The 16,029-nt window shown below is 39.6% G+C and overlaps 1 protein-coding gene across 4 annotated transcripts in view; it reads left to right on the top strand.

The window, feature by feature from the left end:
- Positions 1-16,029, top strand: part of sez6b (seizure related 6 homolog b) — a 293,771-nt gene that overhangs the window by 248,638 nt on the left and 29,104 nt on the right. For all 4 annotated transcript variants that reach the window (XM_034206109.1, XM_034206104.1, XM_034206122.1 and 1 more), the window contains exons 10-11: positions 8,907-9,103; positions 11,025-11,219. In XM_034206109.1, the coding sequence (XP_034062000.1) occupies positions 8,907-9,103; positions 11,025-11,219 (392 nt within the window). The remainder of the gene's footprint in view (positions 1-8,906; positions 9,104-11,024; positions 11,220-16,029) is intronic.

The following is a 16,029-nucleotide window of genomic DNA, read 5'->3' as shown; positions in this document are numbered from 1 at the left end:
GTAAAAGGCATTAAAAACACAACACGCTGCTAATGAAAGCGCTCGGCTTGTGAATGAGATGCGTGTGTGCCACACCGACAAAGGTTAATTAGGTGCAACGGAGAAAACTAATTATATCAGGGAGGGTTTGTTTGGCAGTCCCCCCACCACCAACATACCCCCTCACCCCCCACGCTGTAATGGCTGCCGTGCCGAGTAGAGGGTGCAAGTGTACAGCATGGGAGTGTGTGTTTCCCGTGATTGCGGTGCCAAGGTGAAGACACAGAACAACACACCCCGCCGTGTCAGAGCCCGATAAGTCAGTCAGCCATAGAAAATAATTTGCCATTTGCAAGCAAATTAAGAGGGGGCTCATTTGCATTGGTTGCATCTTAAACCCTGTTTTCTCTCTCCCCCGCTCTCTCTGAACAGCACCTGTGCTCTTGTTGTACCTTTAGAGGCATTGATTAATGGCTTCCTCTGGTGTTTGAAAGAAAGTCTGTCAACATAAGTAATTGCTGCTTCACTTAGCAGAGCAGGTGAATTTAGTAGAAGTGAAGGTATTGTGTGAAAACATTTAGCCTGAAAAGAAGTGTTGTCACCCTACTACCTGTGTCTTTTTGTTACCTTTTCTTACTTTACCTCTACATTTTTGGTAGATTTGTAAGCCTGCATCTGGTATGTTGTTGCTGTTAGGGTTAGGGTTGCTTTACACCTCAGAGATGCATTTCAGCTGCTGAAAAATCACCCGGTGGCCTACTGATTATGTGCGTACCAAAAAAACGTCAACGTGCCAGGTTCAAGTGCAAGTTGTGGTCATTAAACGTCATTCAGGGTTCTGCAGAATTGTCCAATATCAATGTTCTTTGTGGTGAGAGGGCTAAAGATCAATGTCAGAAGCTAGAATTGATTATGTGAAAATAGTTTGACTGCTTCTCTTTCCAGTCTGGTGTTAATTTGTTCATATAGTGGTCAGTGATGACATATTTTTGTAGGCTCACCAGGAAATTACCTTCACAAGGGCTCCTTCGACTAAAAGCTAATGGGTTTTTCTCATTGGATCTGTGGCATATACACGTTTATGATAGTTACTCGTTTTGTTCAGCAGGATCATTTCAATCACCACAACGTCTTTCTATAAATGAGATACATAAAGGTCACACGGCTGGGCATAACCACCGCTAAACTGCAGGCGGCTAATGTTTGGCATGACGCTTTTAGACCTTCACGGAATGTTTGTTCATAAATTAGCATGGAAATGCCACTTGGTGACTTATTCATGTCGTAGAACAGAACGTAAAAATTGTTCTTAAAGTTATGTTAACGACTGTTTTTTTGGGCGTCCAACCAAAACACGATAAAAACGTTGACTATGAGACGAGGGAGCCCAGCATTAATAAAATGCCAACTCATTTCCGGGTTTAAGTCATTGCAGCCTTTATTGATTGTTAGTGAGGTTTCACTGTCTCTGTTTCCAAGAGAGCACTCGTGGAAAATACCAAAACCTAGATATCCCAGAGAAGCGTTCTAATTTAGCACTTCTTACTGTTTCCGCATATGCCTAGCAGCAGGTGTCTGAGCATTTAGGTGAAGCTTATCAATAGCAGCTGTTCTCCCAGAGCCGTCAGGGTTAGACAATGTACAGAGATATATGAGGCCTTTAACAGATCCCTGGATATTGGTTCCTCACATTCCACAGACATCTGTGCAAGCACATATCTCCTCCTCCATCTGTGTAACGGGACATTATCACTAGGGTGTATCAAATGACTTTTATAGATGGCCTTCAAATGAAAGAGGATGGAGTGAAATGTGTGATTAAAGTTAAAGGATGGGAAGTAAAAGTAATGAAACCACCCTCTATCCAACACACTATAGCATACTGTCCGCTGCTTCTGGGTGGAATAACATTGCCTTTAAAATAACAGCTACTGTTACTATGCTAACTAGCCTGCATTTTAAAAAGGATGCACTGTTACATTGTATGGCGATGTCAGTTTGGTTAAGTGTGCCTTGAGGGACTCATTTAAAGAGGCTTTATTATGCTTTGGGGGGTTTTCCCTTTCCTGTGTTATATAGGTCTTTGTGCATGTAAATGTTCTGCAAAGGCTAAAATCGCAAGTGCCCTCCAGAGAGCGTTTTCTCCCCCCCCTGCCTGAAACACCCCCATTGGACTCCATTGTTTACATCTGCGGCATAGTGATATCACTATGTAACACTTGCGCTTCTATTGGCTAGCGCTCCAACACATTGTACTGTACGTGATAGGAGGGACATCTCTAAAGGGTTGATCAATCACAACAGAGCTGGCCAACTAACCAATCAGAGCAGACTGGGCTCTGGTTTCAGACAGAGGGTGAAAAGAGGTGCTGCAGCACAGGCAGTATGAGAAAAATAAAGAGCTTTTTGAACATGAAAGCATGGAGATGTTACACCCCTTTCCTTTCAGATGGGGAGAAATGATCACAAGAGTGAAAATGGTGTTTCATCACATACATTTACTCAAGTGAGGGAATTACCCGCAAACCCCAAATGTGTTGGTGGAGACAAACAAAAGCAATGGATCTCAGGATCGTAGATCAGACATTTAAATCAAAGATCAACATTTTATATTGAACATGTCAAAACGTAAATATTAGTTATCTTCACACTTTAGTATTTATATACCAAACAATCTTTGTGTCTAATGTAATATATGATCTTTTTAACCACATTACATATTTTATCACAAGAAAACATGAATTTACTTTCTTTTATTAAAACAATCTATTACAGAGACAGGTCAAGTAGAGGCACAAAATGCAATTATGAAACCTGAAATTGAGCATAATAGGGCCCCTTAAATCTGTTATAGTGATGTCCTCGATTCTCAGGATTCTAGTCTTATGTTGTTTAGGTGAAACAGCATAGCCAGTGTGATAGTTATTTATGCTAGGTTCCGTTTATCTATGTTAATAATTGCAAACACACAACATTTGAATGTGTCTTCTTTTGTATGACAGGGTATATTCTTTGTCCGGGAAAACAATAGCTGTCATAGACTATTCAGCTCGGACAGATTTTGCCATGACTGACGCTGGAAATAGAACTCTGAAAGACTGAAGGTTCAGATATTTAAAAAAAGACATTATGTATCAAATATTTGTTAAATATAGGGAAAGGTTCTATACAATCTTGTATTGTTTCTTTTTGAATTTTCTGACAAAAAATCTATACTTATTGAATATGATTATAGTTAGACCCGCAGTATAGACCCGCAACAAAATGGATGATTACCACATTTGTATTGATACTACACATCAGTATCCTATCTTTTAGGAGAAACACAGAGCAAATAACTGTGAATGCAAATATGTTGCCAATGACATTTTGTTTATTATATTGCAAATAATGCAATACCCTCTAGGTTTGCATCATCAACAATAAAGAAATAAAATATCTGTCGCCAAAGTTAAAGGTGGGGTAGGTAAGTTTGAGAAACCGGCTCGAGATACACTTTTTGTTATATTCCATGGAATGCTCTTAACATCTTGATAGCAATGAATATCTGAAGTGCTTTGACAAAAAATCCATAAAAAAACGTCATCTGTGGAAGCCGTGGCGCTGTAAAAAGCACGACCAATCATCTGAGCCGGCCCGGCTAAAGTAACTGGATGGCCTACCTGCCTGTCAGCCTTCCATCTGTGCACAAACTTATCTCGTGCCCTCATTGGTCATGTGCGCGTTCGTGTGTGTTGGAGGAGGGGCTCTGTAAGGAAGTGGCAGATTTTTTCCGGCTGTGTATTTTCAAATTCTAGCGCACTCGAGCTGGTTTCTCCAAAATGACCTACCCCACCTTTAAGGATAGGCTTGATTATTAAACTCTCAGATGTAAAACTTAAATGAAGATACATTTCAATGACAAAGCACCTATTTGCATTATTCCAATTGTCTTCATTCTGGACAACGTAATGTATGGCCGTAGTGGTTTGAAAAATGTTGATTTCATTTAAATGTTTATTTGTTTTAAAACTTTTTTTTTTTTTTTTTAAATGTACATGATTTTATGTATGCAAAAAATAGCTCCAGCCATTCTCCTGGATATAGCAAATGATGAAGTGAATAGTTGGAGTGAAATGTGTTGGCAGCTGGTCCTGGGGGCCAGGCCAAACTCAGCCCTGTTTTTTTTCAAATTGAACTAAATGAAATCAGTGTCAGGGAATGGAGACTGTGATTGATTTTCTTCTACAGATGCACTGCAGAGCCGCACAAAGTCTTGTTTAGCTTAATCACAACAAATTTGACGCCAGCCGGTAGTATTTCTCAATCCGCCTCGCTCTCTGAGCAGGTGAGAGGCTTTATCCGTTAGCAATCAAATAAACATAGAACACAATAAGTTTAAAAGACTGCACAATCATTTGAATATGCTTGCTAGAACTAGCTTTAGGCATTCGAAGGGACACAACATTTTTCTAGATAGGCCCATTTTCAGGTTTCACCTCTCCTGAGTTGAAAAGTAGGATTTAATGAGTCATTATGTTAAGGTGGAACGACTTTTCATTCAGTTGTAAATGAAAGTTATAGGAAGAAGAAAATAATGATGTCTTGCAGATTAAGTTCCCAGTAGTGAATTGTAAGGCTGTCGATGCTGGTAAAGGTTCTGCCCTGATCTTACTGGACTTAAGTTCTGTTTTTGACACAGCGGACCATGATACTTAAATGTGCTCTCTAAAAGAAATCGTAGGAACAGCTGACACCAGTCTCGAGCGGTTTATCTCCAATTTTTTAGACAGAGAGTTTACAGTCACACCTTACCTTAATAAAGAACAAAGCCTGCTTACACTTTCAGGTTCAACAAAACATTGGCTTTCACTTCAGGATTGATTAGAATGGTTTACTCATTACTTTCAAGGCACCACATGGGCTAGCCCTACCATAAAACTGTGAACTTTTTTGCACCTATCTTTATGCATGCAATCTCTCTACCATTATGCAACTAATCAGAACTAAGTCTTTAAACTGAAGGGAACTGTGCTTTTGCTGCCAGGGCCCACACACTTTGGAACAATTGTCGTGTATGCAACCTAGCTGATTTATTTTGAATCAATACGCAAAAACAAATGTTACTACTTTAAATACAATAATTTGTTGTACAAGATTTTGTATTTGTTGGACCTGTTTTCTCTCATGGAAAAGGGGTGTAGTGTGTTGTTGCGTATTTTGTATTTGCGAATCACTTTGTAACCCTGTTTTTAAAGGAGCTTTATGAATAGTGTTATTATTTGCTTTTACTCCTAAGACACGTAAGTAAAAATTGTGTGTGACAAAAATAAAAAAACTGCCTATGGAAAGACAAACACTCCCCATTGCAGTTTGCATATTTTCACAACCTCATATTGCTGTCATATTCCAGTGTTGGGTAAAAAAAGAATTCAATTCAATCCACGCCTCTTGAACCTTTGATTTTCCGGCATTCCCTTAGTGATTAATTGCTCAATCTCAGGCTGGCTAATGAGTTTTATCAGGAGCCGCTGGTGATTAATTAGCGACAGCAAAGAGCATGTCACTGCTTTATTCTTGCTAAGCCATTTCTTCAATGCTCTAAATCTTCTCTCTACAAAGAGATAGCTCAGCCCCAGGTGACATTTCAGAACAGCTTTGAGGATTGTAAGAGTTCCAGCTTTAAAGGCTATGGTCAAATCAACACTATACATGACCCTTTGACAGTTTAACTGACAGCAATTGTGGTTATTCAGCATGTTGATTCATTCATCCCACAGATGGAAATGTCTGTGCTCATCTTTTTTGACATCACGATTGCTGTCAGTCCCAATCAGTCAGGGAAGACGATAGCAGGTGTTTTAGAATATTCTGTAACTATTATAGGAAAATTCATAATTTTGGCGACATAATTGTCTTATTTTTGTCTTTCACGACAACTGGTCATGATAACATTTTACTTTACACTTCTGTTTGAGAGATTTAGGTGATGTAAATACTACTACTCAAATATGTCGAAGCGTTATGAACCCATAATGTCCTTTGTCCAACTTTTTTATACTCTACAGCAACAGTAGTATTCAACTCAAATTCAACGAGGTCCAGTTAGAGAAAATCTCCCCATGCAAAGGTCCGGAACATCAAAATGTCTAACTTGCTTTATGAATTAGTGTGATATATATTGAAGTGACCTGTAGCTTTATCAACGTCTGCATGTAATCAACAGCTGACTGTCAATCAAATAAAGAAAGTACAATTCAAAAACAACTATTTATTGTCTATTAACATTACTTAAATACTGTGGATATGTGTAATGTTCCTCTCGGGCTGCATTTACAAATAAATAAAATAGCTTTTGAAAATGTGTGCATCTTAAAAGTGCTTAATTTTAGATAAATAAAATAAAGTGTAGCAGCAGCTTGAGTTTCCCTTTTTCTTTGTTAACCGTTTCACATCATGACTTAACAGTTTCAGCCGATTATAGAACAATATCAGTCTTTACACATCATAACAATTGAACAGTTTTAAAGTTTCTCTTTCTTTCCCTCTTATATTGCAGTCCCTCACTCACTTTGTTTTATTCAGTGTGAGAATTGAGCTGGAGCTTGTCCTGCCAGGAGTTTAGATCTGGGCTGAATTGGTGTCAGGGCCATTCTCATACACATGCAGGTGCTCATTGGTTAGCCTCGGTTAGCCTGCCCTGGAACGATATTTAGTTTTAATTTTGATCCTGGTGGACTGATCATATTGGGCTCTGAGACTGCTTCTTTGTTGTGACCTCAGTCCTGACTTGAGAGGGAATGTTTGGTCAAACACTTTGTGTTTTGTCTCATAGTGGTGTGTTGGCACTTGTAATGAGCGCCACGGTCTCTGAACAGATGAGACACACTGGTTCTGTGCTCCCAGTGGGCAGGATGAACATGAATGAGTCCACTCAGGGTTAAAAAAGCTCTGTTCTCACTGTCCACTTTCCTCTTCTTGGAGAGCGCCACGTGTAATTATTTGTCTCTCCCTGTCTGCCGCTAACACGCCTGTTCACTCTCCTCTCCGTCTTCTCTCCCTGTATCGCTAATTATTCTCTTCACTCACTTTCCTCTCTGCCGCTCTCTCGTCTCTTCTTCTGTGTTTCTCTCCCTGTATCGCTCACTCCTCTCTTTCGACCCCTGTCGGCGGCAGTTAAAATAGAATCGCCCCATCAAAATTGAAATCCCCTATTAATGTATTGATTATAGGTCCGAGTCCGTATAGGTCGGCGTCTGGATCCGGACCGCGGTCCGCCTGTTGCCGACCCCTGCTCCACAGTTTGTGATGGGGACGGACATGACTAACATCAACTTTTGGGGTTTTCTACAATACATGAAGCTTTTAATGAAGGAAAAAGTCAGCTCCAGAATACCTAATAAACCTAAAAAGTATTCCATTATTTTGTCCTGTCTGGTTTCACTTTTTGTCTTTGTGTTTTCCTAGTTTTACGATCGTTTTCCTCTATGATTGTATGCCCCGCCCTCATACTATCCACCTGTGTGTTAACACCCTCCCGCCCTTGTGTTTTTGCCTGACCTCTCTAGCGGTATCTTCACTAGTTTGGGTCATACTGCATTCCACGCTTGTGAATTATCGTGACAAAGAAGGTGGTGAATTATATTATTGGCTTATTGAATAACGTGCAGAGCTGTGTAGCTCAAGTTATAATTGGTCAATGTGATGCTTACACACACAATGGGACCCAGACTAGCAAAGTAGTAACTAGCTCAGTCACTGTCAAATGTATGCAATAGAGTAAAACGCATTATACTTGATTTCTATCTTGTTGGGGAGTTGAAGTATTCACCTTACAAACGTCTTTTTTATGCACACTATTTAAGTAAATGTACTGCATTAGATTCCATGACTAGAGATTACACATTAATACAAGGTCTGTGTTATGAACTGCAGACAATTGAGGTTTTTTTATATAATTCTCTCATAAGTCACCCAACAATATGAAAAGTAAATCACTTCCCTTTACACAGCTGTCCTTAAGTCACACAGATGTGTTATTGAAAATATTTTGGTGGCAATCCCCCAAAGGTGATGAGTCATTATGAGCACTGTCATTGTGGACAATAAGAATAATAGCCTGGCTGAAGAACTACCAAATGTCTTTAAATATGAATGATGCAATCAACAAGATCTCACCTTGTGGATAGTCACATTACTCCAGCAATGGTTTCCTCTGGAGCAAAAAGGAATCACGCTGCTCCTCGTGAATAATGCAATAAGAAACCTTGGATTGACCTGGAATTGTCTTACATTTAAAAAATGCAAGAACCCATTGTGAGGTTTACCATTAACATAACGTTCTGTTCGCTCACAGAGCAAAGTGGCATGTATGTGTGTGAAGGGCTGCGTCATTCAATGCAAATCGTTTTTAAATTATTTTTTTTGCATTTTAAAAACGATATTGTTACACAGCATACATAACAACATTAGTTCATGTTAAATTGTTAGTTAAATTACTAAAAAATGATTTAATTAACTGATAACAGAATGATCATTTATTCTAATAAGTACATTAACTGTCACAATTGCCATTTGTAATGTTTTGTGTTGTTTATCTAAAAAAAAATGCTCATCTATTGTCAAAGATATGAACTCGAATCATGGTTATTCTTTTCATATACTTAATTTACCAGATCCTTCATTTTTGAGTTTATTAAATTATCATCTTTTAACCAATTATTTGTCATTGTGCTTAATTATTGCCACTCTTATTACAAGTAAAATATGTTTAAACAAATCGATGCAAGAGAAAGTTTAAAGGTGAGGCAAACAAGGAGTGAAGTGCGTTTATAACCACCTATTTTTATGATCAAAAATGTAGATGGAAAAAGCTAAATATCACTAAAACAGTTCAGGTTAGAAACTAAACTTGGTAAATTGGTGATTCTGTGATATTCCTGTTGCAGGTTGAACATTGGGAAGAATGACCTGGTGACCTTTTATGATGGAGATGACCTAACAGCTAAAATTCTGGGTCAGTATGGAGGATCGAAACCCAGATTTAAGCTCTACACCTCTACCGCAGACCTCACCATCCAGTTCCAGTCCGACCCGGCAACCAACGTGTACGGCTATGGCAACGGCTTCGTAGTCCACTTCTTTGGTAAGTCATAGAACCAGCGCTCAGAGAATTCTCAACTTCTTAGAGATGATTCATTAGAGAGCCATTTACTGTTTTGTTCATATGCTATCAAAATCAGTCAAATGTTGCAACGGCACATTTACCAAAAAAAACATGGATTAGGTGGAAAAACTCATGGCATTGGTCATAATGGGTTTTAAACAAACAAAGTATTGGCTTTAAGAATATGAAACTCTTCCCACGATATTCAGACAATAAATACATTTTTGAAGCTTGTTAATGCAAGATGACAAATCCTAATCCTTTCCTCTGGAAATACACACAGCACACATATATGGAATATACAGCATCAGAGATTGTGGGGACTCTCAGTGAGTTATCGCTGGTCTCATGAATATTAATGTGAAGGAGGACATATTTTTCTAATATTCAGGTTCATATTTGTATTTAGTGCCTCTACTGGGACATGTCTCCATGCTTTATTGTTCAGAAACCTCTTTATTTTTCTCATACTGCCTGTGCTGCAGCACCTCTTTTCACCCTCTGTCTGAAACCAGAGCCCATCTGCTCTGATTGGTGAGCTGGCCAACTCTGTTGTGATTGGTCCACCGCTTTGAGATGTCCCGCCCCTTAGCCAATCACATACATTACGTTGGAGCGCCAGCCAATATTGGCGCAATTGTTGTATAATGATGTCACCATGTTACCGAAGAAAATATAACCCTCTGGAGGGAACTTTGTGATTTTAGCCTTTGCAGACCATTAACTTGCACAAAAAACACGCTCTATAGGAAAGGGGAAACCCCAAAAAGCATAATAAAAATGTGTAACTTAAAATAAAGTCACATTATGTAATCTAGGTATTTCTAAATCATAACAATGACATTCTTTTTACCCACCATCTGTCTTTAGACTAATCCTTTTTATTTATTTGTGTAATAAAGGATGATGGGAAAAAAAGCATAAACAACACCAAATGTTGACTAGTGATTATTAGAGGATTAGTTCAAAAATATTTTTGCCATATACTTATCTTTTGGTGGTTAGCCTTTCTCAGAGTAAAGACTGGAAGCAGGTTCAAACAGCTAGCTAACTATTATTTAATATGTAATATTAATGTCCAATGTTGTTCTAATGTATCATCAATGTATCAGTGAATTCTACAATGGTTCAGCTACAGAGGGATTCAATACCAATAGATGGATGGAAATGAAAACTAAGCAGCACATTGGAGGAGAGTAAGGTTGTAAAAAGGAAAGTTGGGCAAAATGAAAGAAAGGAACAGGGAATTTCTTTTTGCAGGTATAGGACCTAAAAATGGAAGCAATAAGAGGCTGTCCCTTGTGTTGGCGGGGCCTTTCCATCAGCACGACGCCGTGGCCAGCGCACTATATCTGATAAGAGTTAATACATTCAGAGGCAAGGAAAGGCTGCAGAATACTGATGATCTACAAAGAGGAATAAAGGGAGGGGAAGCTTTTATTATAGTTTCTTCATGAATCTCATTGGTGGAATGCAAACACAAGACTGCAACATTGGCAGGTGTCAAAGAATATCGAACAGGCCAATCAGGTAACAGTTACCCTCCAGGAAAGCACATTCAAAAAGCTGGAAGGGTAACACCCCATAAAGGCATCCCGTCAAACTCTAATCAAAACCATTATTAAGCTTTAATGCTCTCTATCCAGAAGGGTGCTAATCAGCTAGTGCGAGTTGTGATGCTAAAAAAGACAAAGACCAAAATATCAAGGTTAGGGTTATGATGCTCCTCCTCAAGAGACCGCACATGTCCTAACAAACTAGCCAGCTACGATTTCACGATTAGCTCAAAGTGATTGTCAAAAAGACACAAATTGACTGTTATTATTTCCTTGTATTCGTTTCCTAATGTCCTTTCTTGCTGTTTCCCTCCGATACACACACACACACACACACCCTGCAGAAGTAGCTCGGAACGACACCTGCCCTGAGCTGCCAGAGATCTCTAATGGCTGGAAGAGTACATCTCACCCTGAGCTTGTTCAGGGCACCGTGGTGACCTACCAGTGTTACCCTGGTTATCAGGTGGTTGGCGCCGAGCTGCTCATGTGCCAATGGGACCTCACCTGGAGCGGCGACCTACCCAGCTGTGAGAGAGGTCAGTACAAAGAAAAGAAAGAAAATAAACTGCCCCCACTGAATTTTCCACTCGAGACGGGAAGATGGTACACACATTGTTGAGTAGCAGAGAGTGTCCATTTTGCTTTTAACACAAACAAGTAGACCATTTTAGATACACGCAACAAATTACCATTATCTCCATCAATGTGTTTGTTTATCAGCATGAATACGGAAAACCATTGGTAATACAGTTTTACAATGAAAGTTCAAAAGCTCAACTTATTGCTTACTATAAATAAACTCTCTAATGTGTGTTAAAAGTCTTAAAGTGGACCTATCATGCTATATTTGAAACATATATTGTAGGGCCATACCTATATAAAACATGTCTGGTATTTTGAAAAAAAAACTTCACAAACAGATCGTGCATTTTAGCCATGCCTTATTTCGCTCTATTTGCTCTTTTCCAGCCCTGTTTTTGCAAGGGCTGATTCTGCTTTTGTGTCAGACTACAGCGCCACTTACAGGCCTGGCATATGTACTACAGCGTCTCCAGCACTTTCGAGCGGTCTCTCATTCCCTTGATAGGTGGAGAGTTGCCCATATAGGCGGAGCACCCCTTTTCTGACGTCAGAAAAATTCAAATAATAATCAGCTCCGTTGTAGCCCCGTTTTTAGAGATTTGGGTATGGAGGAAAAGAGAGAGGGTTGTGTTTTCTGACACTTGGTGAGTTCCCTGACACACCGGGGACACATATTCTGGGTTGGGTTTCATCCACTTGAATGTGCGCAGTCTGTTAGGTAAACTAGATTTTGTCCATATCTGGGCAAAATCGACTGACGCTGACGTCATTGTCTTATCAGAAACATGGCTAAACAAATCTATTTTGGCCTCTGACATTGCCTTAAATCAGGGGTGGGGAACCTTTTTCCTCTCAAGGGCCATTTCAATTTTTACAATATCCTCAGAGGGCCGTACAAATGATTGACCTCTGCTTAAAAAAACTAAAATCACAGCCCATTCATTTCATTCTGTGCAAAGAAAAAGCAACCTCTTAATCCAGATATCTCACCATGACTCGCGCATGCATGCACGTGCACGGTGTGGCGTGACCACCAAAACAGAAAGATATGGACACAAGATGTGTGCAAATGTATTTAGTTTCCTATCCATGTGAACATGATTTAAGTGGGGGGGGGGAGCTAACCTCCTCTAGGGGGGTCCGGGGGGGCATGCTCCCCTGGGAAGATTTGTTTGTAAATGTTGAAGTTAAAAGCATAAATCTGGTGCACTTTGAGAGCAACATTAGGAGATCTATGGAAACATCTCTCAACATCCATATGAAACAGAACTGTAAGCAGATTTATTTTTCTTTATGAATATGACAAATCACTCTCCTTTCAAACTGTATTCTTCTTTATTAATAACAACTTTTTTTTACTGTCATATAGTATTTTATACCCGTTTACTTTATTCTCTTGTTTTTTTATAACTATAATGATCATAAAGATGTGGCTTTGCCTCACTGGTTGGAGAAAAAGCTTCTTATATTCGTTAGCATAGCTAGCTAACCAGATGCTAATAACAACAAAGTTATTGACTGTATGACAGATGAGCAGATCGCCACTGGGTTTACAACTAAGACACAGCCACGCAGAAACTGCAGCATGTGTACGGCTCCTTATGGGTACTGCAATTTCTGAAGTGCTGGAGCGGTGTTCTGGTGCTCTCCGTCAGAACTGCACCCCTGTCAGTCGAGACATATACCACGTGATGACACGTTAGACTTGTGTTGTGTTCAAGGACCCTGAACTTGGCCAGGAAAAACAGGCACTCGCTTGTTTAATTTTTTTGCGGTCTAGATTTCTTACATTTTTTTCTTTTTTGCGTGTGTTTATAAATTACCTCGAGGGCCGTACCAAATTGTCTCGCGGGCCGTATACGGCCCGGAGGCCGGAGGTTCCCCACCCCTGCCTTAAATGGTTTTAATGTGTATCGTACCGACCGGCCTAATAAAGGTGGTGGCGTTGCCATTTATGTTAAGAATAAGTTCAGTGTAACCACATTAGTTTCCAAATCGATCAGTAAGCAATTTGAATTTTTAGCCATAAATATAGAAGTGGCAAAGGGTCAACAGGTCATGGTGGTGGGCTGTTACAGACCCCCCCTCAGCTGTCAAAGACTCCTTGTCTTCACTAGCAAATCTTTTTATCACAACTAGACTACAAGGAAATAGTGCTACTTGGTGATTTTAACTGGGACTAGGTTAACTGCAGTGTCAGAGGATTTTAAAAACCTTTGTATCTCTTTGAATGTTACTCAGATTGTGGACAGTCCTACTCGCCCAAATATTAAGTCCCCTAATAAATCCTCACTAATTGATCTCGTTTTAACTAATGTTCCCCATAAATATTCATTTGTGGGAGTATTTGCAAATGATCTGAGCGATCACTGTGTTGTAGCCACAATTAGGGACACTAAGGTCCAAAAGGTTAAACCTCGCATTATCATTAAGAGAGACAAAAAACATTTTGTTGAGCAGGGTTTTGTGCATGATCTGTTTGATTTTGATTGGGCTAAAATCGATCTGTGTGCTGATGTGGAAACCGCATGGTCTTATTTTTATCTTGGTTTTATGGAGATCATTGATAGACATGCACCCCTGCGTACATTTAGAGTAAAGGGACGAGACAATCCTTGGTTTTCTGCTGAGCTGTCTAGTCTCCTTCATGAGAGAAACAAGGCCTGGGCAAAGGCTAGGCAATCAGGCTCAGAGGTAGAATGGCTGCGTTTTAGGTAGCTAAGGAATAGCTTCACTTCAAATGTCAAAAGTGCAAAGTCGAAGTACTATCTGTCAGTTACCACAGAAAACCTAAATAATCCTAGGAAATTTTGGAAAGCAATAAAATCGATATCCACCAGTGAGATCCGTAATGAGCTACCTCCGTGCCTTACCACAGCATCTGGCACTATATCGGACAGGGCCACTATGTTAAATTGCTTTAATGAGCATTTTGTGTCCTGCGGTTCTATGTTTGACTCTGTGACTAACTCTGCTTCTGTGAACACCCCAATCTGTGACCCTGAACAATGTGGTCTGGAAAACTCTTTCAGTTTTACTCCTTTTACTGTCAATGTTGTTCATGAAGCATTATCTAAGCTAGATCCTAAGAAACCGGCTGGCCCGGACAACGTAGAACCTTTCTTTTTAAAGATAGCTGCAGATTTTATTGCTCTTCCTCTCACTACTCTTTTTAACCTCTCCCTCAGAACAAATGCAATTCCAAAAGTATGGAAGTCAGCTTATGTCTTGCCTTTACTAAAAGGAGGGGAGGCAACTATTTTAAATAACTATAGGCCAATCTCTAAATTGTCAGTTCTGGCTAAGGTGCTCGAACGCTTAGTGAGTGAACAGGTAAAGGAGTTTTTATGTAAAAATGATATCCTGTCTAAACATCAGTCAGGCTTCAGAAAACAACACTAGCTGCCATCACTGCCACAATGAAAAGTGGTGAATGACATTACGAGTATTTTAGACAATAAGCAGAGTTGTGCAGCTCTATTTATTGACCTTTCCAAAGCGTTTGATACCGTCGATCATCGCATCTTAAAGCAGAGGCTACTCAGTATCGGCATATCCAGCCATGCAGTTGGGTGGTTTGTGAACTACCTCTCTGAAAGGTCCCAATGTGTTCACTTTGAGGGGCTGTCTTCTGAGTGGTTAAACATTGCTAATGGTGTACCACAACGTTCTGTTTTAGGTCCACTTTTATTCTCCATATATAAACAGTTTAGGTGAAAATGTGGATGAAGCTACTTTACATTTTTATGCTGATGATACCGTGATGTATTGTGCAGGTCCCTCCATTAAGGAGGCTGGTGTTAAATTACAGGCTGTTTTTAACATTATTCAGACTCAGCTTGCTGAACTTAAGCTTATTTTAAATGTTGATAAAACCAAGGTAATGCTATTTTCAAAAGCTAAAAAGGCACCAGAGCCTGTTTTGGATATTGTTACTATGCAAGGACAAGTACTTGAAGTGGTTACCAGTTATAAATACCTAGGTATCTGGCTTGATGATTGTCTTACTTCATGTCAATAACCTGCTTAAAAAGCTGAGGGTTAGACTAGGTTTCTTTTTCAGAAACAAGTCCTGTTTCTCTTTTGAAGCCAGGAAAAGGCTAGTCACTGTGACCTTTTGACCTGTGCTGGACTATGGTGATTTGATCTATATGAATGCACCTGCCCATTGCCTGGAAAAGTTAGATGCCGCCTATCACAGAGTTGTTACTAACTGTAAAGCACTTACTCATCACTGTACCCTATATGCCAAGGCAGGTCTGCCTTCACTAACTGTCCGGAGGCTCAGTCATTGGTACATGTTCATTTACAAAGCCATGTTGGGTAACTACCTTTTTATATCTGCTCTCTGATCTCTCGACGAATTGAAAGTACATATTGCCTGAGATCTCATGATGTTGTTTTATTAAATGTGCCAAGTGCTAGGACTGTCTTAGGGAAGAAAGCTTTTAGTTGTGCAGCTCCACTAAATTGGAACAGTCTGCAAACATGTTTAAAACTGAGCACTTTGGTTCCCCTACATCATTTTAAAACTCAGCTGGGTGACATGCTGTTTGATACTCATGGTACCTGTCTCTGTAAATAGAGTTTGTAAACTGTACCCTGTACATTATGTTGTATGTCAACCTTATTGTTGTTCTGTTGATTTTATGTTACATGTGTAACTAATGTCCTCCAGGTCACCCTTGAAAAAGAAATCTTTTGATCTCAAGGGGCTTTCACCTGGTTAAATAAAGGCTACAATAAGAGACGTACTAAAGTGCA

The sequence above is a fragment of the Gymnodraco acuticeps genome, unplaced genomic scaffold, assembly GCF_902827175.1.
Source record: "Gymnodraco acuticeps unplaced genomic scaffold, fGymAcu1.1, whole genome shotgun sequence".
Taxonomy (NCBI): Eukaryota; Metazoa; Chordata; class Actinopteri; order Perciformes; family Bathydraconidae; genus Gymnodraco; species Gymnodraco acuticeps.
This window is presented reverse-complemented; position numbering and strand designations above follow the sequence as displayed.